The following is a 25,918-nucleotide window of genomic DNA, read 5'->3' as shown; positions in this document are numbered from 1 at the left end:
CAGATACCTGTCTACCTGAATTGTTTTGCAGTGTTAGAAAACACGTTCAAGAGCTCATGACTACCGACATCATAGCAATCAGTTTTACTACCGACATTTGGAGTTCAGACGTCAGTCCAACGAGCATGCTTAGCCTGACAGCGCAGTGGATAGATGACAAATTTCAATTGCAAAACATCCTACTTAACGCACGTGAGTTTGTTGGATCACATACTGCAGCAGCAATAGCTGACACTTTAAAATCCATGCTTGACACTTGGCACATTGAGAAGTCTAAAGTGCATTTGATTCTACGAGATAATGCACGGAACATGGCAAAGGCAATGGAGGACAGTGAACTTAAAAGCATACCGGGTATGGCACACACGCTACAATTGGCTGTGAATGAAGGATTGCTGAGTCAGCGCACCATATCTGATATTGTATCAAAAGGAAGAAAAATTGTGGGTCACTTTAAGCATTCTCCACTTGCTTATTCCAGATTACAAGCTTTGCAGATACAGTTTGGAATGCCACCGAAATGACTGCAGCAAGATGTAGCCACTCGTTGGAACAGCACCTACTATATGCTGCAAAGTCTTTTTGAACAAAAGCGTGTTTTAGCTGCATACATTGCAGATTACGAGCTGCCGGCAACACTGAGTGCACATCAGTGGATGTTAGTTGAAAATAGTTTGTCTCTTCTATCTCCATTTGAACAGTTAACAAAAGAAATAAGCTCAACTAATGCTTCCATTTCTGAAGTTATTCCCTTGATTGCCGCACTGAAGCGTCTGCTAGGAAAAGAGATAGAAACAGACCATGGCGTAAAAACGGCTAAAACCACTCTACTGGAGGCTGTTACCAACCGGTTTCAAGACACTGAGTCCAAACCTCTGTACTGCATTGCAACAGTTCTAGATCCTTGATTTAAAGAGCATTATTTTAATGTTGAGAAAAAGCAGCGTGCACAGGAAATGATACAGGCACAAATGGAGGTGGTGGAAGCATCTGGTGAAGGAGTTTTGAGGTGTAGCACAGAGGAAAGTGAGAAGAAACGGTTGCAGACAAGTGAAGAGGAACACGCTCCCTCAATATCTGATATGTTTGAAGAAATTTTACATGAATGCACCCCGGTCCATAGCAGTGCCACAACAAGTGCAGCTACCCAACAGCTGGACATTTATTTAGCTGAACAGCCTATCGCCAGAAGTGACAATCCCCTTGTGTACTGGCACATCAACAAACAGCATTTTCCTTTGCTTGCACAGATTGCACGCAGATATTTATCTGCCCCAAGCACCAGTACAGAGAGTGAGAGACTATTCAGTCTAGCATCTCATATTCTTGACGAGAAGAGAAACCGTCTCTCCTGTGAGAAAGCGGAGAAACTTTTGTTCTTAAAGCGAAATCTGCCACTTATACTGAAATAGATTTATAAATCCGTAGCATAGACTAATTCCTTTACCATGTTGTTGAACATAGTAAATGAATTGGCATTGGACTGTGCTATTGGACAATTGGAACATACAACATAGTATGACTGACTACCAGTATGTTCCAGATGTCTAGTTGTGACATACTGCCATTAGTTGTTTGTTCATTGTAGTAGTTCTACAGTTTTTGCACTTCTACAATTTAAGAGATCTCCAGTTTTAGTACTGTACACACACACATCATACATAGTTTGTTGCTGTTGGGCCAAACTATATCTCTCTCTCCCTAAGCTTTCAGCCCACTGCATGTGCAAAACTGTATGTCCTGTATCTGTGGCTGTCCACATATTCCAGTACTATACAATATACCACACTGTGTTCCAGATATGGGCAGAGACTTCCAGAAACAGACTAGTCTACATTGCTTGCTGTGATTGCCCGAGCACCGCTGCTGCAGACCAGACTGTAGACTGTGTTCCAGGATGTCTCTGCTCATACCCGGGGGCCCGGAAAACAGTGTGGTCTACTGTATGACTGTGTATGTAACCCGCAGCTACATATATACACTTTTATCGCACATGCAGCCGCTGACACCTTAGGGAGAGAACTTAGGGGGGAAAAAATAAATTACTACAGTTCTCTCAAGTTGAAAATATTTATTGAATTTAGCATACTTATATATTACTGTGAAACAGAATAACAGCCTTCTGCCATTGTTATTCTTTATAGTTTGTTGTTGGGACAAAACTATCAGTCATTGATTGTCTCTCCCTAAGCTTTCAGCCCGCTGCATGTGCAAAACTGTATGTCCTGTATCTGTGGCTGTCTACATATTCCAGTACTATACATTATACCACACTGTGTTCCAGATATGGGCAGAGACTTCCAGAAACAGACTAGTCTACATTGCTTGCTGTGATTGCCTGAACACCGCTGCTGTAGACCAGACTGTAGACTGTGTTCCAGGCTGTCTCTGCTCATACCCGGGGGCCGGAAAACAGTGTGGTCTACTGTATGACTGTGTGTGTAACCCGCAGCTACATACATACACTTTTATCGCACATGCAGCCGCTGACACCTTAGGGAGAGATAACTGAATTACTACTAGTTCTTCTGGTTTAAGTTGAAAATTAATAAAGTCTAAGACATTAAGTCTTCTTAGACTTAGTCTTAGTCGTTTTATTTTTATATTATTTTATTTAATTTTTTTTATTTATTTTGTTGTTATGGTTCAATGTGCACTGACTACAGTCTACACTGCAGGATATGCGGTAGTAATTTATCATTTAATTTTGTATTTTATTTGATTTTATGATTTTACCTTCTGTGTCCAATGTCCAATTTATTTGGGTTGCTTTATTAAAGTACTGTTATTTTCCATTACTAGACTATTCTTTTATTCATAAAATTAATGATTCAGTTGAATATGAATACTATAATGAATAATACCATATAAGGCAATTTTATATATATATATATATATTTTTTTTAATATATAAAAAAAGCCATTTTCGGTTTCGGTGCTGTTTCGGTATCGGTTTCGGTTTTCGGCCTAGTGTATTTTTCATTTTCGGTATCGGTTTCGGCACCAAAAAACCCATTCGGTGCATCCCTACTCTCTATATGAAAGTTTTTTCTGTCAAGGGAACTGACATTTTTTTAAGCCCAGTGTGCATGGAGCCTTATGGAGTCTAAAGATGGAATTTGATGACATTCTCATATTTCTATATTATTTATGTGGTTTAGATATAAAACTGTCCCAGAATATTATTGTCTCAGTCAGTCCTGTTATACTCACCGTAATGTCTCTATCCGGCTTGTTGTCAGAGCTTTCATCAGATCCCTGAAATGAGGACCTTCCAGATTGTTCCCATACAGGTCCAGTGTCCTAAGTGTCTGGTTATTTCTTATTCCAGATGCCAGGTGGGGGCAGGAACTGTCTGTCAGGTGATTATTATACAATCTGTAGAAGAAGAGAAGAATGTTACCAGAAGAAAATGAATTTCTCCCCCAGGAATGAATGTAACTATTCTCTACATGAATGGAACTCATTTCTCTTTATTGGAATCATTAATATGAGATCACTTTATAAAAGACGATCGATCATCTACACTATTGGAGGATTTCTCTTTTTGTGGACCCCAATTACTAAATGTGACATGAGAAGTGGATGAGGTGGTGTGATCCATTCATTATTCCTGTATGGGGATTGGACCATACACATTCACACTGACCTCTAGGCTTTCACCTCCAACCTTCTGCCAAGTCTTGGATTCAGTTGTGGGGATTCGCTTTGATCGTCACAAAAGTCTCACTCATGTTGTGGAAACTTCATTGACTAAAAGTGACACCATTGTACTTTGGGATTTCCTTTGAATATCATGGTGGAGGATTTGATCTTATGGCGTGGAGAAGATTTTATTATTACTGTTCTTTCTTTGGACTTTTTTGAAAAATTGTTCATATTGCTGCACTAATTTTTATATATATGCTGATTATAAATTCTCTTCATTAGTCATCAGTGAAATATTCTCCATACCATTGTTATACATACACTTACATACACAATATTTTCACATTCATATTGTGTGAATGTTATATACTAGTGCTGCTGCAGTCTTCCATATTATACTAGATATGATAATTCCACCAATAGGGAGCAGATATAACAATTACATTCTCTACAAAAATGCACTTTCATACATGTGAGGAAGGGCAGATCTCCTCCACCCTATTCACAGCTACTTCAATCTATATAACATATAATGTTTAAAAAAACATAAAATGCAACAAAGTTATCTCATAAAATTGCAAACATCAAGAGAATGTTCATAAACATGAAAACGCAGATTTCCTTCAACCTGTTCACCACTACTTCCATCTCCAATCACCATACAGTGACTTGTGCAGTAACAGAAATAATAAGTCACAAAGATCCATCTGGCTTAAATCAATGTTGATCAGCTGCCACCTCTTTGCAGGAACTTCAATCAATCTCCACCACACCAGTGAGCAAACAGTTCACTTACCAAAAGGTTTGTCTCTACAAGCAAGGCCCAGACACGCTTGTTTATATCCTTCCAGCAGCGCCACTCTGCTCAAACCAGCTTCCAATGAGAACAGACTGTGCCACGGAATGTCAGACCTCCAGGTAGTATCTCCAATATCACCCGAGGTATCCAGACAATGGCCGCAATCCCATTACATAGAAAAGAAAAAGCCTCTCGGGTACTCGGATGGCCTGGTGGGCTGTGACAGGTACTCAGATGGGCTGTGACAGGTACTTGGGTACTTTGATGGGTGGCGACAAGTCCTCTTTATTAGGCGGGCAATCAGTGTTGTTGGTGTACACTAAGCGGTAACGAAATGTTACCACAATCTCCTTCTCATACACGACAGGTGTGTGAGGAGGAGAACTCGGTAACATCTCGTTACCGTGGTTTGTTGACATTCTTTGACCAGCTGTGGTTGGATACAGCCGGTCACATGGTAAAGAGTAAATTTCATTGGATCTTTACTGTGATCGGGTTGGGCTGGGTCACAATGACAAGCCTTGTGCATGTAGACAGCGCATGTAGACAGTACATGTGACCGGCTGTGATTGGACACAGCCGGTCACGTGGTAAAAAGACAATTTTTATTGGCTCTTTACATGGATCTGGGATGGGCTGTGTCCAAGGGACACACCTCATCCATGATCGCTGTGCTGCGGGCCCCTGGGGGCCCGCAGGAGTGGCAACAAGCCAAGGACATCATATGAGTCCCGCCCAGGATGGGAGATCCCATCTGCGGACATCATATGACTATAGCCCAGTATTGAAGTGGTTAAAGAGAACCCCAAACCATCATTTAAAAAAAAATTGCGTGGGGGTCCCCTAAAATCCATACCAGGCCCTTTGGGTCTGATATGGAAATTAAGGGGAACAATGCACCAAATTTTTGAAAAAATGGCGTAGGGGTCCCCCCAAAATCCATAGCAGACCTGAGTCTGCTATGGATTTTAAGGGGAACCCTGCACCAAAATAAAAAAATTGGCATAGGGGTCCCCCTCAAAATCCATACCAGACCAGGCCACATGTCCTCAACATGGGGAGGATGCTTTGGGGTAGTCCCACCAAAACCAAGGGCCTCATCCCCACAACCCTTGCCCGGTGCAAAATGTCAAAATGTTAAAAACGACAAGACACAGCTTGGGGACAAGTCCTTTATTAACCACTTTCAGACTGGACCAATTTGCTGGTCAAAGACCAGACCACTTTTTGCGATTCGGCACTGCGTCGCTTTAACTGACAATTGCACGGTCGTGCGACGTGGCTCCCAAACAAAATTGACGTCCTTTTTTTCCCACAAATAGAGCTTTCTTTTGGTGGTATTTGATCACCCCTGCAGTTTTTATTTTTTTGCGCTATAAACAAAAATAGAGCGACAATTTTGAAAAAAAACGCATTCTTTTTTACTTTTTGTTATAATAAATATCCCCAAAAATATATAAAAAAACATTTGTTTCCCTCAGTTTAGGCCGATACGTATTCTTTTACATATTTTTAGTAAAAAAATCGCAATAAGCGATTATTGATTGGTTTGCGCAAAAGTTATAGCGTTTACAAAATAGGGATAGTTTTATAGCATTTTTATTAATAATTTTTTATTATTTTTTTTACTAGTAATGGCGGCGATCAGCGATTTTTATTGTGACTGCGACATTGTGGGGGACCCATCGCACATTTTTGACACATTTTTGGGACCATTGTCATTTATACACTAATCACTGCTATATAAATGCAGTGATTCCTGTGTAAATGACACTGGCAGTGAAGGAGTTAACCATTGGGTGGCAGTGTAGGGGTTAAGTGTTCCTAGGGGTGTGTTACTAACTGTGGGGAGGTTGGACTTTCATTTAGTGAACACTGATCTCTGCTCCAATCACATGGAGCTTGCTCCCTGATGGTGTCTTGCATGTGGATTTTGTGAACACAAGTGGATTATTTGAACTAAAGTGGAGAGTTAACAACCAGGAGTTGTGCTTTGACTGCTTCTGCTTGCAAGTGTTGTTTTTGGGGGTGTTTTATTTTCTCCCCTCCTTTATTTGATACATTTGCTAGCAGTTTTTAAAAGACCTTTTTTCTGACACTTTTTAGGCCGGGTTCACACTATTGCGATGCGGGAACGCCGCGAATCCGCGGCGTTTTCCCGCATCGCTCACCTTCCGCCGGCAGTTCACACTGCCCTATGCGGACGGCTGGGGGTGTCAATGTTATGTTAATGACACCCCCAGATCCGTCGGCATATTGCAGTGTGATCTGCCGACTCGCACAGGAATCGGATCGCATGGTGTGAACCCCAATGCGATCCGATTCCGTTGCGGACCCAAAAAAGGGTCCCGTGCGAGTTTGCTGCGGGACCGCTGCGAGTTCAGCCATACTATCTGTATGGCTGAACTCGCAGCGCTACGGAGATCGGATGTGATTTGCTGTGCGAATCACATCCGGTTCTCCCCCCGCAGCGGTGTGAACCCAGCCTTAAACAGCATTTTTTTCCCTTTCTTCCTGCCAAATTAGGGGAGGGGTTAATTGTTCACAGGTGTATAAAAGGTAGTTATACAAACTCCTCCAGGAGCTTGCTCCCTGATGGTGTCTTGCATGTGGATTTTGTGAACACAAGTGGATTATTTGAACTAAAGTGGAGAGTTAATAACCAGGAGTTGAAAACAGGAGTTAAGACAGGAGTCTCTAACCTCTATCCTACCTCCACCCTCCCCTCCATTTTAAAGATCCCACTGCAAGGGGCAACCAGACAGCTTTCCAGAAACATCAGGCTGACAGCAAGCCAGATTCACCGGAACCAGAGTGTTTAACGGGGACCACCGCAGCCAGGTAAGCTCGCACCTCCACTCCCCCCAGTGATTGTTCCAGGGACTCCATCCGACCGCCTAGGGGGGTCAGGAAGGAATTTTTGCCCCACTGGTGCGTTTGGCTGCTAATGTCAGGGGGTTTTTCGCCTTCCTCTGGAACAATCAGGAACAACCATAGGTTAGCATACTCCTACCTCTGGCCTCCTTTCCATTTTTTACGCTATCCTAGGACGACTATTCCAGATCACAGCCAGACTTCTTTTCTGAGTGGAGACCTTCACCTTAAGTAAAGGTAGCTGGAACAGCCAGCAACCGAATACAACTCCTTCCGCATCCATATAGGCATCCCCTGATCAACTTGCGCGCTAATAGCCTCAAGCACGGCAGCAAGTCTGATACCTAGCCCCACCTCAGGATCAATACCCTGATCAGGATCATCATCTTAGGCCCATAGTACCATCAACAGCATCCACAAACCATGTGCTACTTCAAATACTCAGCTGAAGTTCTGCACAGACTAAGGAACATCAACACCACATTGCCATCTTCCATAGAAAAAATACTTCAAAGAGAACAACTATTAACCACTTGAGATCCGCGCTATAGCCAAATGACGGCTACAGCACGGATCTCCTTTTCCGGGACGACGTCAATAGACGTAGTCCCGTGTACGAGCGGCCTGCGTGCCCCCTGAGGGGCGCGTGCGGCACGCTCTGTGATCGGCGAGTCCATGAGACTCGCCTGATCACCGATCCGTGCAAGGGGTCGATCTTGACCCCTTATCACGTGATCAGCTGTCAGCCAATGACAGCTGATCATGTGATATAATGGAGCCGGTAATCGGCTAGTATTCCTCCTCGCGCTGAAAATTGGTCTGGGACTGAGGGGGGTTTAAGTACCCAGTAAGCAAGTGGTTAAAAACTGGACGACAAGCAGCTCCCAACCACAGGAAGAAATCTACTCGACCACTACAATTAGATTGCGCCTTGATTAACGCCAGGTCTGCAGTCAAACATAGACTGGAAGTACACGACTTCATCATCGAGAACAATGTAGACTGCTTCTTCATCACCGAAAGCTGGTTAACCTCTGACTGCAACACCATCCTCACCGAATTGGTGCCAGGAAACTACAGGATCCTAACTGAACACCAGATAGGGAAAAAAGGAGGAGGCCTAGCAGTGATCTTTAAAGGTCACCTGGATCTCACTAAACCATCATCTCAGAACCCAGTGCCTTTTATGGAAACCCTGACGCTACATCTTCAACCAACACCCCTCACGCAATCCTTTGCAATGCACACCCTAAAATTCAAAAATTTCCTGGCACTCAGAGATTTCAACCTTTGGGCAAACAAGCCTAAAGACCCCATCGCGACTGCCTGCATCAATCAACTAGAAGAACTGGGTCTACAGCAACTGATAAAGACTCCCACGCATGGGTCAGGACACGCCCTGGACCTCATTTTCAAAAACAACATTGACGTCAACATAATCGACAACATAACTCGGCCATGGACGGATCACCACGCCATCAAATTCAAAATCGCTACCAACATCACCAACGCAAAACGGAAACCTGTAACAACGCACTGGACCAGATCACATAAAAAACTGTACTCTGAAGCCTTCAAAACCACTCTGTCCAAAAAGATATCTACAATAACCTTAAACCATTCTACGGAGGAAACACTCAACTCCCTGAACAAGGCATTACTGCAATCAGCAGACTCGGTAGCACCAAAATGCAGGGCACTCATCAGGAAGAAAAATGCTGGATGGTTTAATAGCTCCCTCTCCGTACTAAAGCAAGAACGCAGAAGAGCGGAAAGAACATGGAGAAGAAATCCCACCGAGGAAAACCAATTTAACTACAAAGGTCTCACAGAGAATTATCGGAAAGCAATCTTCAAAGCCAAAAAGGACCACTTCTCATATACAATCTCAATGGCCGCAAACCAACCACGGGAACTGTTTAAACTCGTTAATCAATCAATGAATCTGGTGTGCCTAGAGCCCCCAGAAAGCGAATCCCAGGATTACTGTGACAAACTGTCAGATTTTTTCATCGATAAAGTCAAAACCATCAGGGAAACAATTTGTCAGAGGAAAACATCCAACCTCAGCCAGCAAATACATAAAGAGGATGTCTGCACCAACATACCGCAACCGCCAAAATTTTCACTATGCCCAATTACCGTAGACACCGCAAAAAACATCATTAATAAACTGCGTGACAGTGCCTCACCTATTAACATCATCCCCACAAAACTACTGAAAGAATGCTCCGACATCGTGGCTCCAACCATAACCCACCTCATAAACCGATCATTCCACAAAGGGATTGTTCCCAGCATCCTCAAACAAGGCATCGTCAAACCTCTACTCAAGAAACCAAACCTGGACCCTCAGGATCCAAACAACTGTAGGCCAATTACAAGCCTCAACACCATTTCTACGATAATGGAGAAAGCTGTAGTACATCAGCTACAACTTCACCTGGATACTCACAAACTCCTGGACTCGCTGCAATCAGGCTTCCGCCCGGGTCATGGAACAGAAACAGCTCTCCTCAAGATTTGGGATGACGCCCTCGAAGCAGCAGATGACGGAGAGCCGTGTCTCCTCGTACTGCTAGACCTAAGTGCAGCGTTTGATACAGTAGATCACAATACTCTACTCGTCCGCCTCACAGAAGTAGCCGGAGTCCAAGACATAGATCTCCAATGGTTTGTGTCCTTCCTAGGAAATCGGTCACAGACAGTGAAACTAGGAAAATTCCTCTCCGAAACTCGGGCAGTCACCTGCGGAGTCCCTCAAGGCTCTCCGTTGTCACCCGTTCTCTTCAACATTTACATTCGCCCACTCCTTCAAATCATTAGATGCTCAGATCTCTGCTTCCACTCTTACGCTGATGACACGCAACTTTATTTCCGGATCAATGGGAAAAAAGATCACCAACAACAACTTGAAAACTGCCTCAAATCAATAGAGGACTGGATGACCACCAACTCCCTCCAGCTGAACCAATCAAAGACAGAGCTTCTTATCTTACACCCAAATCATAAGCCTGCAACCAAAACCTCCTGGTCTCCACCAACCGTCTTTGGGCAGACTATCTCCCCAAAGACCAAATCGAAGAGTCTCGGGGTTATTTTAGATGGACAAATGTCAATGGATGAGCAAATAGGATCTGTAGTCAGTCGATCTCACCATCTGCTGCGCATGCTTCGCAGACTCATCCCTTTTATCCCAAAGAATGACAAAGCAGTGGTAGTTAGAACAATCGTTAATTCACGACTGGACTCGCTTTACATAGGAATACCACAATATCAACTTGCGCGATTACAACTGATCCAAAACACGGAGGCAAGGCTGATAACAGGAAAAAAACCCTGGGAATCCATCTCTCCTTCACTAAGGAGCTTACATTGGCTAACCGTAAAAAATCGGATCATGTTCAAGACCCTGTGCCTCACCCACAAATGCGTGCATAGAGAAGCTCTGCAATACCTAATGGAGAAAATAAATCATTACACACCAAACCGCAGTCTTCGATCAGCCAAAAAAAATCTCCTCCTCATGCCCAAAGCCCGGTATAAATCCAAGGGGGATCGGAGATTCGCTGTCCAAGGACCTCGGCTGTGGAATGCTCTACCAATCAACATCCGCCTGGAAGAAAATCACCTGGTTTTTAGGAAAAAAACTCAAGACCTTCCTCTTTTAGCAGATGATCAAAGCTCGCCACAGCGCCTTGAGGCGATTCAGTTCGCATTGTGCGCTATACAAGTATTTCATTTATTCATTCATTCAGATCAGTGTCACTAGTTGCTAGGCAGAATGGAGAAATATTGTTTACAATGGCACTTCTCCATTCGGCCGCTCCGTGAGACGATCGCGGGGATGCCCGCGGCGATCGAGTCCGCGGGTCCCGTGACCGGACTCACGGAGGTCCCGACCAGCGCGGGAGCGCGCTGCCAGCGGTGCGCTCCCGATGGCAGGGCGGCAAATTTAAAGGGACGTACATTTATGCCCATTTGCCTGCCCGTGCCATTCTGTCGACGTACATCGTCGTGCGCTGGTCGGCAAGTGGTTAAAAAATAAATATAAAAAATGTCCCACAAAGTCCATTCATCTTCTTCTATGAAGCCGTGATGGACCGAAAAAGAAAAAAAAAATCCGTAACCGACCCTCTTCTATGGGAGGCTCCCGCCATGTGACACTTCTTCTCTGTGACAGTTCTTGTATAACTGAGGGTGGGCCACCCAGTGATGTAACCAGGAGACCCCAAACCCTCTGATGCCACAGGGACTTCCCTATGGCTTCCTGTGGCATCAGAGGGGGCAGGGGCACCTGTTTATGTCACCGGATGACCCTGCCCCCTCTGACACCATGGGGACTTCCCTATGGCTTGCCCGTGGCATCAGAGGGGGTGGGGTCACTCATCTATGTCACTGGGTGGCCCAACCCTAAGTTATATAACAACTGTCACAAGAGAAGAAGCATCACATGGCGGGAGTCTCCCATGGAAGAGGAATGGTCTTGGCTTTTTTTTTTTTCGGTCTGTCGCGGCTTCATAGAAGATGAATGGACTTCATGGGACATTTTAATTTTTTTAATAAAGGACTTGTGCCCAAGCTGTGTCTTGTCGTTTTTAAAATTTTTACACTTTTTTTGTCAAATGGTAGGGGTAGGGGATTTATATCCCGTTACCATTTCACACAGGGGGAGGCCAGGATCTGGGGGTTAAAGGGGGCTTCCAGATTACGATAAGCCCCCCACCCACAGACCCCCACAACCACTGTGCAAGGGTTGTGGGGGATGAGGCCTTTGTCCCCATCAACATGGGGACAAGGTGCTTTGGGGGGCTACGCCAAAGCACCCTCCCTATGTTGAGGGCATGTGGCCTGGTACAGTTCAGGAGGGGGGTGCTCTCTTGTCCCCCTTTTCCTGTGGCCTGCCAGGTTCTGTGCGCAGATAAGGGTCTGGTATGGATTTTGAGGGGGAACCCTACGCCTTTTTTTAAATTTTGGTGCAGGGTTACCCTTAAAATCCATACCAGATCTGAAGGGTCTGGTATGGATTTTGGGAGGACCCCTACACCATTTTTTTAAAAATTTGGCACAGGGTTCCCCTTGATTTCCATATCAGACCCGAAGAGGCCTGGTATGGATTTTAGGGTGATCCTCACGCAATTTTTTTAAAAATATTGGTTCGGGGTTCCCCTTTATATTCATACCAGACCCAAAGGGCCTGGTAATAGACTGGGGTGGACCCCATGCTCTTTTTTTCAATGAGTTTTAGTCATATTGCCGTGACCCGACAATTTATTACAGCCGCAATCAGTTTTAGATGACAATTTTTCCTTTAGAAATGTAATTTTGCTGCGGGACTGTTCTAAACACGGGAAAAATGTGCCACTTCACAGGGATATTATAGACACCCCCCGGCAAACTATTCAAAGGAATGTTTCATTTTTATTATTTCACTTCAAGCATTAAATAATCATTGCTTCTGAAAAAATGGCTATTTAAAAAAAAAATTGCATTGATACATAACCCCTGGGGCAGGACCCGGGTCCCCAAACACTTTTTATGGCAATAACTTGAATATAAGCCTTTAAAATGAGCACTTTTGATTATTCATGTTCGTGTCCCATAGACTTTAACAGTGTTCGTGTGTTCTTGCCAAATTTTTTGAGTGTTCGCACGATCTGCTGCAAACCAAACAGGAGGGTGTTCGGCTCATCCCTACTTTTGGTAAGTGACCTGTTTGCTCACTGGTGTGGTGGAGGTGGATTGAAGTTGCTGCAAAGAGGTGGCAGCTGATCAGTATTGATTTAAACCATCTGGATGAACCTTTGGGACTTATTATTTCTGTTACTGCACAAGTCACTGTATGGTGATTGGAGATGGAAGTAGTGGTGAATGGTTTGTAGGAAATCTGCTTTTTCACATTTATGAACGTTCTCTTGATGTTTGCAAATTTTATAAGATAACTTTGTTGCTCTTCCTGTTTATGTAATTTTGCACATTATATGTTATATACATTCACCGACCACTTTAATAGGTACACTTGTTAGTAGCGGGTTGGACCCCTTTTTGCTTCATTCTTGGTGGCATAGATACAAGGCATTGGAAACGTTCCTCAGAGATTCTTCTCCATAGTGACATAACATCACACAGTTGCTGCAGATTTGTCGTCTGCACATCCATAATGCCAATCTCCCGCTCCACAACATCCCAAAGGCCCTCTATTGGATGAGATGTGGTGAGTGTGGAGGCCATTGGAGGACAGGGACCTCATTGTCCAGTGGTGAGATAATTGGAGCTTTGTGACATGGGGCATTATCCTGAAGGAGCCATCAGAAGATGGGGGACACTGTAGTCATAAAGGGATGGACATGATCAGCAAAGTACTCAGGTAGGCCGTGTCATTTAAACCATGCTCAATTGGTACTAAGGGGCCCAAAGTGTGCTAAGAAAATATCCCAAAACTAGCCTGATCAGGTAATACAAGGCAGGATGGATCCATGCGCCAAATTCTGACCCTACCATCTGAATGTCGCAGCTGAAATCCAGACTCATCAGACCAGGCAAGGTTTTTCCAATCTTCTATTGTCCAATTTTGGTGAGCATCAGTTTCCTGTTCTTAGCTGACAGGAGTGGCCCCCGGTGTGGTATTCTGCTGCTGTAGCCCATCTACTTCAAGGTTCAATATGTTTATTCAGAGATGGTATTCTGCATACCTTGGATGTAACAAGTGGTTATTTGAGTTACTATTGCCTTTCTATCATCTTGTCTGCCCATTCTCCAGTGACCTCAAGAAGGCATTTTCCTCCACACAACTGCCGCTCACTGGCTATTTTCTCACCATTCTCTGTAAACCCGAGAGATGGTTGTATGTGGAAATCTCAGAAAAACTCAGACCAGCCCATTGGACACCAACAACCGTGCAACGTTCAAAGTCACTTAAATCTCCATTCTTCCCCATTATGCTCAGTTTGAACTTCAGCAAGTCTTCTTCACCACATCTAGATGCCTAAATGCATAGGTTGCTGCCATGCGATTGGCCGATTAGCAATTTGTATTACCAAGCAATTGAACAGGTGTACCTAATAAAGTGTTAAATTATAGTGTAGCACTATATAAAAGAAAAAAAATATATTAAAACCACTTAGTGATGTGACAATAATGTATAAGTGTCAAGATTAAATAACATTCCGTAGTGCTTCCCAGACTGCACCACGCTTACATGAAATAATGAAAAAATATGATAAACCAAAGAAATCAAATATTGTGAAAAAAGTCCAAAGAATTTATAATATGAAAAAATCCAAAGAATTTATAATATGAAAAAAGTCTATTATTTGATTCAAATTAAATCCAATCCACCCGTGAGAGGGAAAGAGCCATCCACCTTCTTCCTATGAAGACCACATGCAGGCACCCTGTGGTATATCCATCACCAAATAGGATGTAGGCTTACCAGATAGAATGGATCCAAGCGAATATACATTCGAAGGATCAATCAGACTTCAGAATACTCTTATATAGAGTTTATCCAACATAAAAGACTCTCCAAGGAATTTTCAACCAAGTACTCAAACGATGGGAAAATCTTCCGCTTTAAACTTCAACGCACATTGTAGAACTTGTGGATTGCAGGTCACCGATCTCCAAAGCGAGGCACTCCTCTTTCCGTAATAAGAGTCCAAGGTCAATCGCAGGGATGGACAGGTGCAGATGAACCAGTTCAATTTAAGGCATACCTCCCAACTTTTCTTTACAGAAAGTTGGGAGGTATGCCTTAAATTGAACTGGTTCATCTGCACCTGTCCATCCCTGCGATTGACCTTGGACTCTTATTACGGAAAGAGGAGTGCCTCGCTTTGGAGATCGGTGACCTGCAATCCACAAGTTCTACAATGTGCGTTGAAGTTTAAAGCGGAAGATTTTCCCATCGTTTGAGTACTTGGTTGAAAATTCCTTGGAGAGTCTTTTATGTTGGATAAACTCTATATAAGAGTATTCTGAAGTCTGATTGATCCTTCGAATGTATATTCGCTTGGATCCATTCTATCTGGTAAGCCTACATCCTATTTGGTGATGGATATACCACAGGGTGCCTGCATGTGGTCTTCATAGGAAGAAGGTGGATGGCTCTTTCCCTCTCACGGGTGGATTGGATTTAATTTGAATCAAATAATAGACTTTTTTCATATTATAAATTCTTTGGATTTTTTCATATTATAAATTCTTTGGACTTTTTTCACAATATTTGATTTCTTTGGTTTATCATATTTTTTCATTATTTCATGTAAGCGTGGTGCAGTCTGGGAAGCACTACGGAATGTTATTTAATCTTGACACTTATACATTATTGTCACATCACTAAGTGGTTTTAATATATTTTTTTTCTTTTATATAGCGCTACACTATAATTTAACATTTGGAATTTATTCACTATTGTATATCCTTGTGATCGTGTTAGCAGCTCCTTTTTGTATATAACTTCTGGGGATAGCGCAGTGTTGATTGTCATTGACAGTTTTTTTGGATACCTAATAAAGTGGTTGATGAGTGTAGATTGAAGTAGCTGTGAATAGGTTGCAGGAGATCTCCCCTTGCTCACATGTATGAAAGTGCATTTTTGTAGTAAATGTAATTGTTATATCTGATCACTATTGGTGGAGTTATCACATCTACATTCATTTGTGAAATGTTCAGCAAGTGCTGGTATTCGGACACATTGTAGGTTGCAGATTTCTCGTTTGTCTCATCACACATTTTGTCACTAAGTGTAGGGATCTATAAAATTTAATTCATTCGATTTTCAAAAAGTTTTTCAAGTTTTTTAGTGCAGATATTTCATTTTATTAAATGTTATATCCAGCTTTAGAGAACTGTCTGATATTGGTGATATATAGACACAACCAGGAGATTAAATATATCTCCATAATTATTTGTAGTTAGGACATATCCAGGATTGGATATTTATGGAACCTAAACATAGAATTTGATGACATTCTCATATTTCTATATTATTTATGTGGTTTAAATATAAAACTGTCCCAGAATATTATTGTCTCAGTCAGTCCTGTTATACTCACTCTAATTCCTCTATCCGGCTTGTTGTCAGAGCTTCCATCAGATCCCTGAAATGAGGACCCTCCAGATTGTTCCCATACAGGTCCAGTGTCCTCAGTGTCTGGTTATTTCTTATTCCAGATGCCAGGTGGGGGCAGGAACTGTCTGTCAGGTGATTCTTATCCAATCTGTAGAAGAAGAGAAGAATGTTACCAGAAGAAAATGAATTTCTCCCCAGGAATGAATGTAACTATTCTCTACATCATGGTTTCTCAACCTATGGTACATAAACCCCTGGGGGTATGTGCACCACGGGCAGAGGGTATGTCCAGTTCTCTGTATCCTGAGTCCTGCCTCCTGCACACATACAGTCCCCGGTGGGTTGCTGTAGCCATGTTGTGTGGGACTGTGCTAGCAATGGGGAAGCAGTCTGCTCCTTGTGCGAGGGGGCTGTCAGACTGGCAGCAGCTTCCCCGGGTCCTGTCAATGGAATGGCCCCTATTGCACAGCCCAGAGGACTGACTGACCAGCGATGGCTCCGTGTCTTCCCATCTCCCAGCTCCTCCCCCTCTTCTGCACACCTCAGATGTCCTGGAAGTGCCTGCCATGTGTGAAAATGCCTGCTGCAGTTCCCTGAAAAGAAGGTGAGTCCTGCCTGCTCAGGAACTACACATGCCAGCATGCCCAGCCATCAGTGCTTCATATTAGTGCCTCATATCAGTGCAGCCATCAGTGCCTCCTATCAGTTTAGCCATCAGTGCCTTATATCAGTGGAGCAATCAGTGCCCCCTATTAGTACCACCATCAGTGCCTCATATCAGTGCAGCCATCAGTAACTCATATCAGTGCAGCCATCGGTGCTTCATATCAATGCCCCATCAGTGCAGCCTATCAGTGCCTCCTATCAGTGCAGCCATCAGTGCTTCCTATCAGTGAAGCCTATCAGTGCAGCCATCAGTTAAATAGTTACATAGTTAGTCAGGTTGAAAAAAGACACAAGTCCATCCAGTTCAACTTTAAAAACAAATAAATAAAATAAAAAATAATCGTACAATCCAAATACCCAATTTTATGCTCACAATTGATCCAGAGGAAGGCAAAAAAAACCCCAGCAGAGCATGCTCCAATTTGCTACAGCAGGGCAAAAAAATTCCTTCCTGATCCCTCAAGAGGCGATCGGATTTTCCCTGGATCAACTTTACCTATGTTAGTACCTAGTTATATTATGTACCATCAGGAAAGTGTCCAGGCCTTTCTTAAAGCAATCTACTGAGCTGGCCAGAACCACCTCTGGCGGGAGTCTATTCCACATTTTCACAGCTCTAACTGTGAAGAAACCTTTCCGTACTTGAAGATGAAATCTCTTTTCCTCTAGACGTAAGGAGTGCCCCTGTGTCCTCTGGGTTGACCGTACAGAGAACAACTCAACACCAAGTTCACTATATGAACCCCTAATGTTTGAACATGTTGATCATATCCCCCCTTATTCTTCTCTTCTCAAGAGTGAATAAATTCAGTTCCTCTAATCTCTCCTCATAGCTGAGCTCCTCCATGCCTCTTATCAGTTTGGTTGCCCTTCTCTGCACTTTCTCCAGTTCCTCGATATCCTTTTTCAGAACTGGTGCCCAAAACTGAACGGCATATTCCAGATGAGGTCTTACTAATGATTTGAACAGGGGCAAAATGATATCTCTCTCTCTGGAGTCCATACCTCTCTTAATACAAGAAAGGACTTTGCTCGCTTTGGAAACAGCAGCTTGGCATTGCATGTTATTATTGAGCTTATGATCTACCAAAACCCCCAGATCCTTCTCCACTATGGATTCCCCCAGTTGTACTCCCCCTAGCATGTATGATGCATGCATATTCTTAGCCCCCAAGTGCATAACTTTACATTTCTCAACATTAAACCTCATCTGCCACATAGTCGCCCAATTAGACAGAGTATTGGGGTCGGCTTGTATATTGGAGACATCCTGTGAGGACGTTATTCCACTGCATATCTTGGTGTCATCTGCAAAGACAGAAATGTTACTTTTGATCCCAGACCCAATATCATTTATAAAGATGTTAAAAAGTAAGGGTCCCAGCACTGAACCTTGGGGTACACCACTGATAACCTTAGACCATTCAGAGTAAGAGTCATTAACCACGACTCTCTGAATTCTTTCTTTTAGCCAATTTTCTATCCATTTACAAACTGATATTTCCAAACCTGTAGACTTTACCTTACACATGAGCCGTGTGTGCGGAACTGTATCGAATGCTTTTGCAAAATCCAAGTATACCACTTCCACCGCCACCCCTCTGTCCAAGTATACCACTTCCACCGCCACCCCTCTGTCCAAGGTTTTACTTACCACCTCATAAAAAGAAATCAGATTTGTCTGACAACTTCTGTCTTTCATGAATCCATGCTGTCTGTTGCTTAAAGTGTTTTTGTTCAGCAAGAACTCGTCGATGTGGTCTTTTATTAAATGCTCCAGTATCTTCCCAGCTATAGAAGTTAAGCTAACAGGTCTATAGTTACTTGGTAAAGACTTTGATCCCTTTTTAAATATAGGCATCAGTGCCTCATATCAGTGCAGCCATCAGTGCCTCATATCAGTGCAGCCATCAATGCCTCCTATCAGTGAAGCCTATCAGTGACTCCTATCAGTGCAGCCATCAGTGCCTCATATCAGTGCAGCCATCAGTGCCTCATATCAGTGCAGCCTCAGTGCCTCCTATCAGTGCAGCCATCAGTGCCTCATATCAGTGCCTCCTATCAGTGCAGCCATCAGTGCCTCATATCAGCACAGCCATCAGTGCCTCATATAAAGCACAGCCATCAGTGCTTCATATCAGTGCAGCCATTAATGCCTTCTATCAGTGAAGCCATCAGTGCTTCATATCAGTGCAGCCACCAGTGCTTCATATCAGTGCAGCCACCAGTGCCTCATATCAGTGCAGCCATCAGTGCCTCCTATCAGTGGCTCCTATCAGTGGAGCAATCAGTGCCCCCTATTAGTACCGCCATCAGTGCCTCATATCAGTGCAGCCTCAGTGCCTCCTATCAGTGCTTCCTATCAGTGCAGCTATCAGTGCTTCCTATCAGTGCAGCCATCATTGCCTCATATCAGTGCAACCATCAGTGCCTCCTATCAGGGCAGCCATCAGTGACTCCATCAGTGAAGCCATTAATACCTCATATCAGTGAAGCCTATCAGTGCCTCCTATCAGTGCAGCCATCAGTGTAGCCATCAGTGCCTCATATAAGCGCAGCCATCAGTGCCTCATATCAGTGCAGCCTATTAGTGCCTCATATCAGTGCAGCCATCAGTGCCTCATAAGCGCAGCCATCAGTGCCTCCTATAAGTGCAGCCATCAGTGCCCTCCTATCAGTGCAACCATCAGTGCCTCCTATCTGTGGAGCAATCAGTGCCCTCCTATCAGTGCCTCCTATCTGTGGAGCAATCAGTGCCCCCTATTAGTACAGCCATCAGTGCCTCATATCAGTGCAGCCATCAGTGCCTCATATCAGTGCAGCCATCAGTGCCTCATATCAGTGCAGCCATCGGTGCTTCATATCAATGCCCCATCAGTGCCTCATATCAGTGCAGCCATCAGTGCCTCCTATCAGGGCAGCCATCAGTGACTCCATCAGTGAAGCCATTAATACCTCATATCAGTGAAGCCTATCAGTGCCTCCTATCAGTGCAGCCATCAGTGTAGCCATCAGTGCCTCATATAAGCGCAGCCATCAGTGCCTCATATCAGTGCAGCCTATTAGTGCCTCATATCAGTGCAGCCTCAGTGCCTCCTATCAGTGCAGCCATCATTGCCTCCGATCAGTGAAGCCTATCAGTGACTGCTATCATTGCAGCCATCAGTGCTTCATATCAGTGCAGCCATCAGTGCCTCATATCAGTGGAGCCATCAGTGCCTCATATCAGTGAAGACATCAATGCCTCATATCAGTGAAGCCATCAGTGCCTCCTATCAGTGCTGCCATCAGAGCCTCATATAAGTGCAGCCTATCAGTGCAGCCTATCAGTGCCTCCTATCAGTGTCTCATATCAGTGCAGCCATCAGTGCCATAAAAGGTTGAGAAACACTGCTTTACATGAATGGAACTAATTTCTCTTTATTGGAATCATTTATAATAAATCACTTTATAAAACTCCAGGAAAAGTAATTAAATAAGAAAAATGTGTAAGAAAAGGTGTTAATGGGAGGAGGGTCCTACTGGAGAACCCTCAGAAATTGGACAGTGTATGTCCGGTACCTCATCCTGAACAATAGACCACACAAAAAACCCTAACCCACTAAATTGGAAGGACTTTAATGGTACCACCAATGGAGTGAAAAAATATAGCAAAACATTTATTAAGCACTTCAGCGCTGGAAGATTTGGCTGCTCAATGACCAGGCCATATTTTGCGTTTTGGCACTGCTTCACTTTAACTGACATTTGTGCGGTCGTGCGATGCTGTACCCAAAAAAAAATGTACATCCTTTTTTCCCCACAAATAAAGGGGTTAACTGTGTTCCTTAGGGAGTGATTCTAACTGTAGGGGGAGGTTACTGACTGGGTGAGGAGAGCGATCGTTGTTCATACTTAATATGAACAACAGATCGCTCCCCTCACCCCTGACAGCATGGAGATCTGTCTGTTTACATTGACAGCTCTCCATTCTGTCCCTGTGTGGAGCGATCGCGGGTGCCCAGTGGTCATAGTGCATTGGCTTTGGCGTCGCGCCTCTGGCGGCACGCACCCCCTAGTGGTCAAAAGGCAAACCAATGTACAGTTACTTTGGTTTCCCCAGGGGAGCCAACTTGCCACAGTACAACTGCAGTGGCTGGTCGGGAAGGGGTTAATGAAATCCAAATCCCAGTTTACACTGCATCAAGGAGGCAAGCACTGGAATGTAAAGCTTCCCTTAGTCCTGCTGGCCTTAAGGGCAACCCCAAATATGGTCATGAAAATGTCACCCTTTGAACTCATGACCGGAAGGTGGATGGTCCTGCCCCAACACCTATTGAACTGCAACACTGACCATAATTTGGTCAATGCCACCACAACTCACCAATACATAGAGGATTTATAGAAACACTTACAAAATGCATTCTCCTTAGCCCAGCGAAATATTGAAAGAGACACAAATAAAACATACTATGATCTTAAGTCCACCAAGGAGTATGAAATTTGGGACAAGGTATATCACTACAATTTCGCAAGGAACCAGGTCAAAGAACGGAAATTCCTACCGTCCTGGAGAGGTCCATTTAACATTGTTGACAGGATCTCATCCTCTCCAGTGGAGGGTTGAGGTCAATACAAACCTTATATTGAAACAGAGTAACCTGAACAATGGTGCCACTTTACACAAAACCAACTGACAATGGTCAAACTAGTGTTTTGAGATCCAGATATTAAGGCCTTTGATTAAATGAAAGCCAGGGTAAATAGCCCCATTGTTTCAAAATGTGAGATCATCTCTTCAGTAAGAACCCAGTGTTGACTCAGCTTTTCCCCAGACAATGGCAGAAGACGCCTGGTTAATTATACACCAGAAGGACACCCACCACAAGTTGAAACTGTCAGGGCTAGCTTAGTCCTTTCTTCTCTGGGCTGGCTGCTCAGCTGTCGGCTAATTGCCAGCTCTCATCTCTCTCCACAGTTACCCAGCTGTTCCTGATCCTGCTTGTCTGACCTGCCTACTTAAAGCTGTCCAGCTCACTTCATCTCTGCCTTCACCTTGGTCACATCACAAGAAACCATCTCCTGCATTCCTGTTTAAAGACTGGCTTGCTGACATCCCTTCTGGCTCCTTATCCTGCTTCCTGTTCCTCTACTTGGATCCCTGACTTCTGGCCTGGCTTATTACCCGATCTGGTTACTGAACTCTGGCCTGGCTGACTACTCGATCCGGTTACTGGACTCTGGCTATGCTTGGACTACGCTTATTCTATTTACCTTTTTATTAATCAACAAGTATGATTTAATTGTACTGCTGTCTCGGTCTGGTTCATGGTTTCTGACAGAAACAGAACCAAGAGTATTCATTCATTCTCTCTCTCTATCTCTCTCTCATATATATATATTATGTTTAATTGTAATGTTGAAACACATTTTGTAAAAATCAATGTGTATTGTAGTCATCCATGTATTGGACAAGGATTGGGCACCATTCTTTTATGGTTAAAAGGTGGTGTTGTTTGATTCCATAAATCTCTGTCAATCTCAATATTTTTGGTTAGGTATACATTTTTTATAGCCAGCAAGGTACACAAGATGGGGACAGCAAATGACAGGGCATAAGGCAAGTGATCACCATATTATATTAATGTGAAACATATTAAAATACATTTCATAATAACACTAGACATCATATTCTGATTACACCTTTACCATGATCACAGATGGGCGGGTGAGAATTAGGGCACTTACCTCGCATATTTACCTCCCATATTTTGAACCAACCAATCACAAGATGGTAAACATGAGGAGAGGGAGGTAACCATCCAACAATTTGTATCATACAAAAAGACACACACATGATTCAAGAGACCGAGGACCACAGATCCACACGCTGACATACACTCTCTGGACAAACACAAGCTTGGTAATAAGTGACCACTCCCTATCTCGTTGGACATTGCTGTTAGGACAAATCTAATATACATCTTTTCCTTTAAACACTGATGAGATACTGACCATATAAACGTTGATAAAAAAAATTTCCCGAGAATTATAGGAATCATATTTTACTGTTTATATTTTAATCTTATCAAGTGCTGTGTGAAGGGTAGTTTAGTATTTAACAATTCCCACATTATTTGTCTTGCCTTGTGTGGGTGAAATTAAGATCAACCTGTATTGCAACTAATTTGGCTATTGTGGTCCCAGGGAAATTATTTATTGCCCAATCCAATCTGGTAGTCCTATCAAATTAAGACTTCTTTTAAATTGATAATATCTATCTGTTGGCTCCGCAAGACATATTTTGACTTCTTTCCGGCTGGAGAAAGTCAGAAAATTGTCTTCCGAGCAGCAAGAGATATTGTGTTTTTGAATTTAAGGTGTGATTAACCACACCCTTTTTAACATAGTAGATTGGGGCTACCCTTGTGTTATTTTTCAAATATTAGGGAAATTTTTTTATTGTGGAGTTGATGTCTTTGGTAATGTGTATGAAATATTAATCACCAGAAATTCTGGTTTTGTATGAAGTTGCATAATTATATTTGTATATTAATACAATTAATTTACGTATTAATTTAATTGAGAGATATTTATACACTGGTAAGATAGATTAACAAACTCAGGAAATTATTGTGGTATATTACCGATTGTCTGAACAGAGTTCACATCTTTTTATAAACTGTCATAAGTGGCTGGAGGCACTGCGATTCATTATACATAGATTTAGACATTACCCTTTTATTTATCATGTACCATTTGTCAAAACACTTAATTTATTTATTTAACCCTTTCATGACTAAGTCTATTTTTGGCATTTGGTGTTTACAAGTTAAAATCCATATTTTTTGCTAGAAAATCACCTGGAACCCCCAAACATTATATACATTTTTTTAGCAGAGACTCTAGAGAATAAAACGGCGATTGTTTCAATATTTTATGTCACACGGTATTTGCGCAGTGGTGTTTTAAACGCAACTTTTTGGGAAAAGGGACAATTTCATGAATTAAAAAAAAAACAGTAAAATTAGCCCAATTTTTTTGCATAATGTGAAAGATAATGTTACACCGAGTAAATATATACCAAACATGTCACACTTTATAATGGCACGCACTCGTGGAATGACGTCAAAGTACGGTACCTAAATATCTCAATAGGCGACGCTTTAATTATTTATTTATTTTTACGGTCACAGGTTAGTGTTACAGAGGAGGTCTAGTGCTAGAATTATTGCTCTCACTCTGACAATCGCGGCAATACCTCACATGTGTGATTTGAACACCGTTTACATATGCGGGCGCGACTTCCGTATGTGTTTTCTTTGCTTCGCGAGCTCGGGGGACGGCGGGCGCTTTAAATTTTTTTTTATTTATTTTAAAATGAATAAATTGTTTTTAAAAAAGGAAAAAAAAATGATCACTTTTATTGCTGTCACAAGGAATGTAAACATCCCTTGTAACAGTAATAGGTGGTGACAGATACTCTTTATGGAGGGATCGGGGGTCTTTTAGACCTATTCAGATCACGAAAACGGCGATTTTGAATAGTGTATATATTTTTTTTAAAACCAGTGCCATTGGCAGCCGAGTAAACGGGAAGTGACGTCATGGCGTTGCTTCTGTGTTTACTATTAGGAGACTGGAATGAAGCCGCTTAATGCTTCATTCCAGTCCCTGCCCAGCAGCCAGAAGCGGCGGATGTGAGATTAGTGCTTCCGATTGAGCGGGAGCACCAGTAACAGCGGTGGGAGGCGGCGGGAGGGGGGACATCCCCTCCCGCTCCTCCGGCATTACAGCCGAGCGGCTTCTAGCCGCATCGGTTGTTATGGCTGGATAGCCGATCGCGCGCTGTAAAATAACGGTACCAGGATGATGCCTGCAGGTGCGGGCATCATCCCGGTATAACCCCCGGAAGCCGAGTACGCACATCTGCATACGCTCAGCGTGAAGGGGTTAAAATTCCCCTTACTTATCATTAAATTTACATACCCCACTGACCGCACCTCTCTAAGAATAGGTGCAGAACTCAACCAAGCTCCCCCACTGAACTGTATTGAACAGTGGGTGTGGTCAAATTACACTGATAGTGGGAGGATCCAAAAGGGGCAATAAATACCAGGAATGCGTTAAGTGTGGAGTTCATGGATGCTGTCAGAAAAAGAAGAAAAATGCCCAGGCGCAAAGTTATACACAGACAGAGAATTCCTGTTAGCCTGACCAGTGCTCACACGCATGCAGTCGCACAGCTGTGCACATGCCTGCCACTAAGATGGCACCAAGTGGTCTATTTAAACACACCTGCAGCAGTAGGACCTTACCTATGGTCTAGAGTGTTCTACTATCTGATACCTGTTCCTAGGGATGAGCTTTATGTTCGGGTTGAACATGACTGACTCGAACATTGGGGCCTTTGCACCAAATTCGAACGCCACTTAAAGCCCCATAATGCACTGTGGGAGCGTAGTGCATTGCTGTATGATGATTGGCCAAAGCATGCCGGTCATGGTGCATGCTTTGGCCAATCCCAGCACCCTCAGCTAAGAGAGCCATAATTGGCCAAAGGCAATCATGGCTCAGGGGGACTAAGTCCACGCCCCATGCTATATATGTCTGCCTGCACTTCGGCCCAGTGTAGCGTGTTGTTGGCGTGGATGGAGAGAGAGTGTAATTTAGATTGAGCAGGCAGGCTATTCAGTTAGCTGCAGTGTACTTAATATATATACAGCCAGTCTATCTTATATATATATATATATCTATTGACGTTGTCCCGTGCACGAGCGGCCTGCGCGCCCCCTGAGGGGCGCGCGCAACGTGCTCTGTGATCGGCGAGTCTATGAGACTCGCCTGATCACTGATCCGAGCAAAGGGGTCGATCCCGA

The 25,918-nt window shown here is 43.4% G+C and overlaps 2 protein-coding genes across 8 annotated transcripts in view; one reads left to right on the top strand and one right to left on the bottom strand.

Moving 5' to 3' along the window:
- Positions 1-25,918, top strand: part of LOC143942631 (NACHT, LRR and PYD domains-containing protein 12-like) — a 1,996,551-nt gene that overhangs the window by 645,073 nt on the left and 1,325,560 nt on the right. The gene's annotated exons all lie outside the window — the stretch shown is intronic.
- Positions 1-25,918, bottom strand: part of LOC143942632 (NACHT, LRR and PYD domains-containing protein 12-like) — a 305,905-nt gene that overhangs the window by 23,742 nt on the left and 256,245 nt on the right. For 4 of the 7 annotated variants that reach the window (XM_077463990.1, XM_077463992.1, XM_077463991.1 and 1 more), the window contains 2 exons: positions 16,378-16,542; positions 3,214-3,378 (listed from right to left, as the gene is read on the bottom strand). The exons of 1 other annotated variant lie outside the window; for it this stretch is intronic. In XM_077463990.1, coding sequence (XP_077320116.1) covers positions 3,214-3,378; positions 16,378-16,542 — 330 coding nt within the window. The remainder of the gene's footprint in view (positions 1-3,213; positions 3,379-16,377; positions 16,543-25,918) is intronic. 2 more of the 7 variants (XM_077463993.1, XM_077463994.1) reach the window with 2 other exon arrangements.

The sequence above is a fragment of the Lithobates pipiens genome, unplaced genomic scaffold (assembly GCF_037356315.1).
Source record: "Lithobates pipiens isolate NorthernLeopardFrog02 unplaced genomic scaffold, aLitPip1_a1.2 Scaffold_30, whole genome shotgun sequence".
Classification (NCBI taxonomy): domain Eukaryota; kingdom Metazoa; phylum Chordata; class Amphibia; order Anura; family Ranidae; genus Lithobates; species Lithobates pipiens.
Note: the sequence above shows the minus strand (reverse complement) of the source record. Positions and strands in the feature narration are given on the sequence as shown.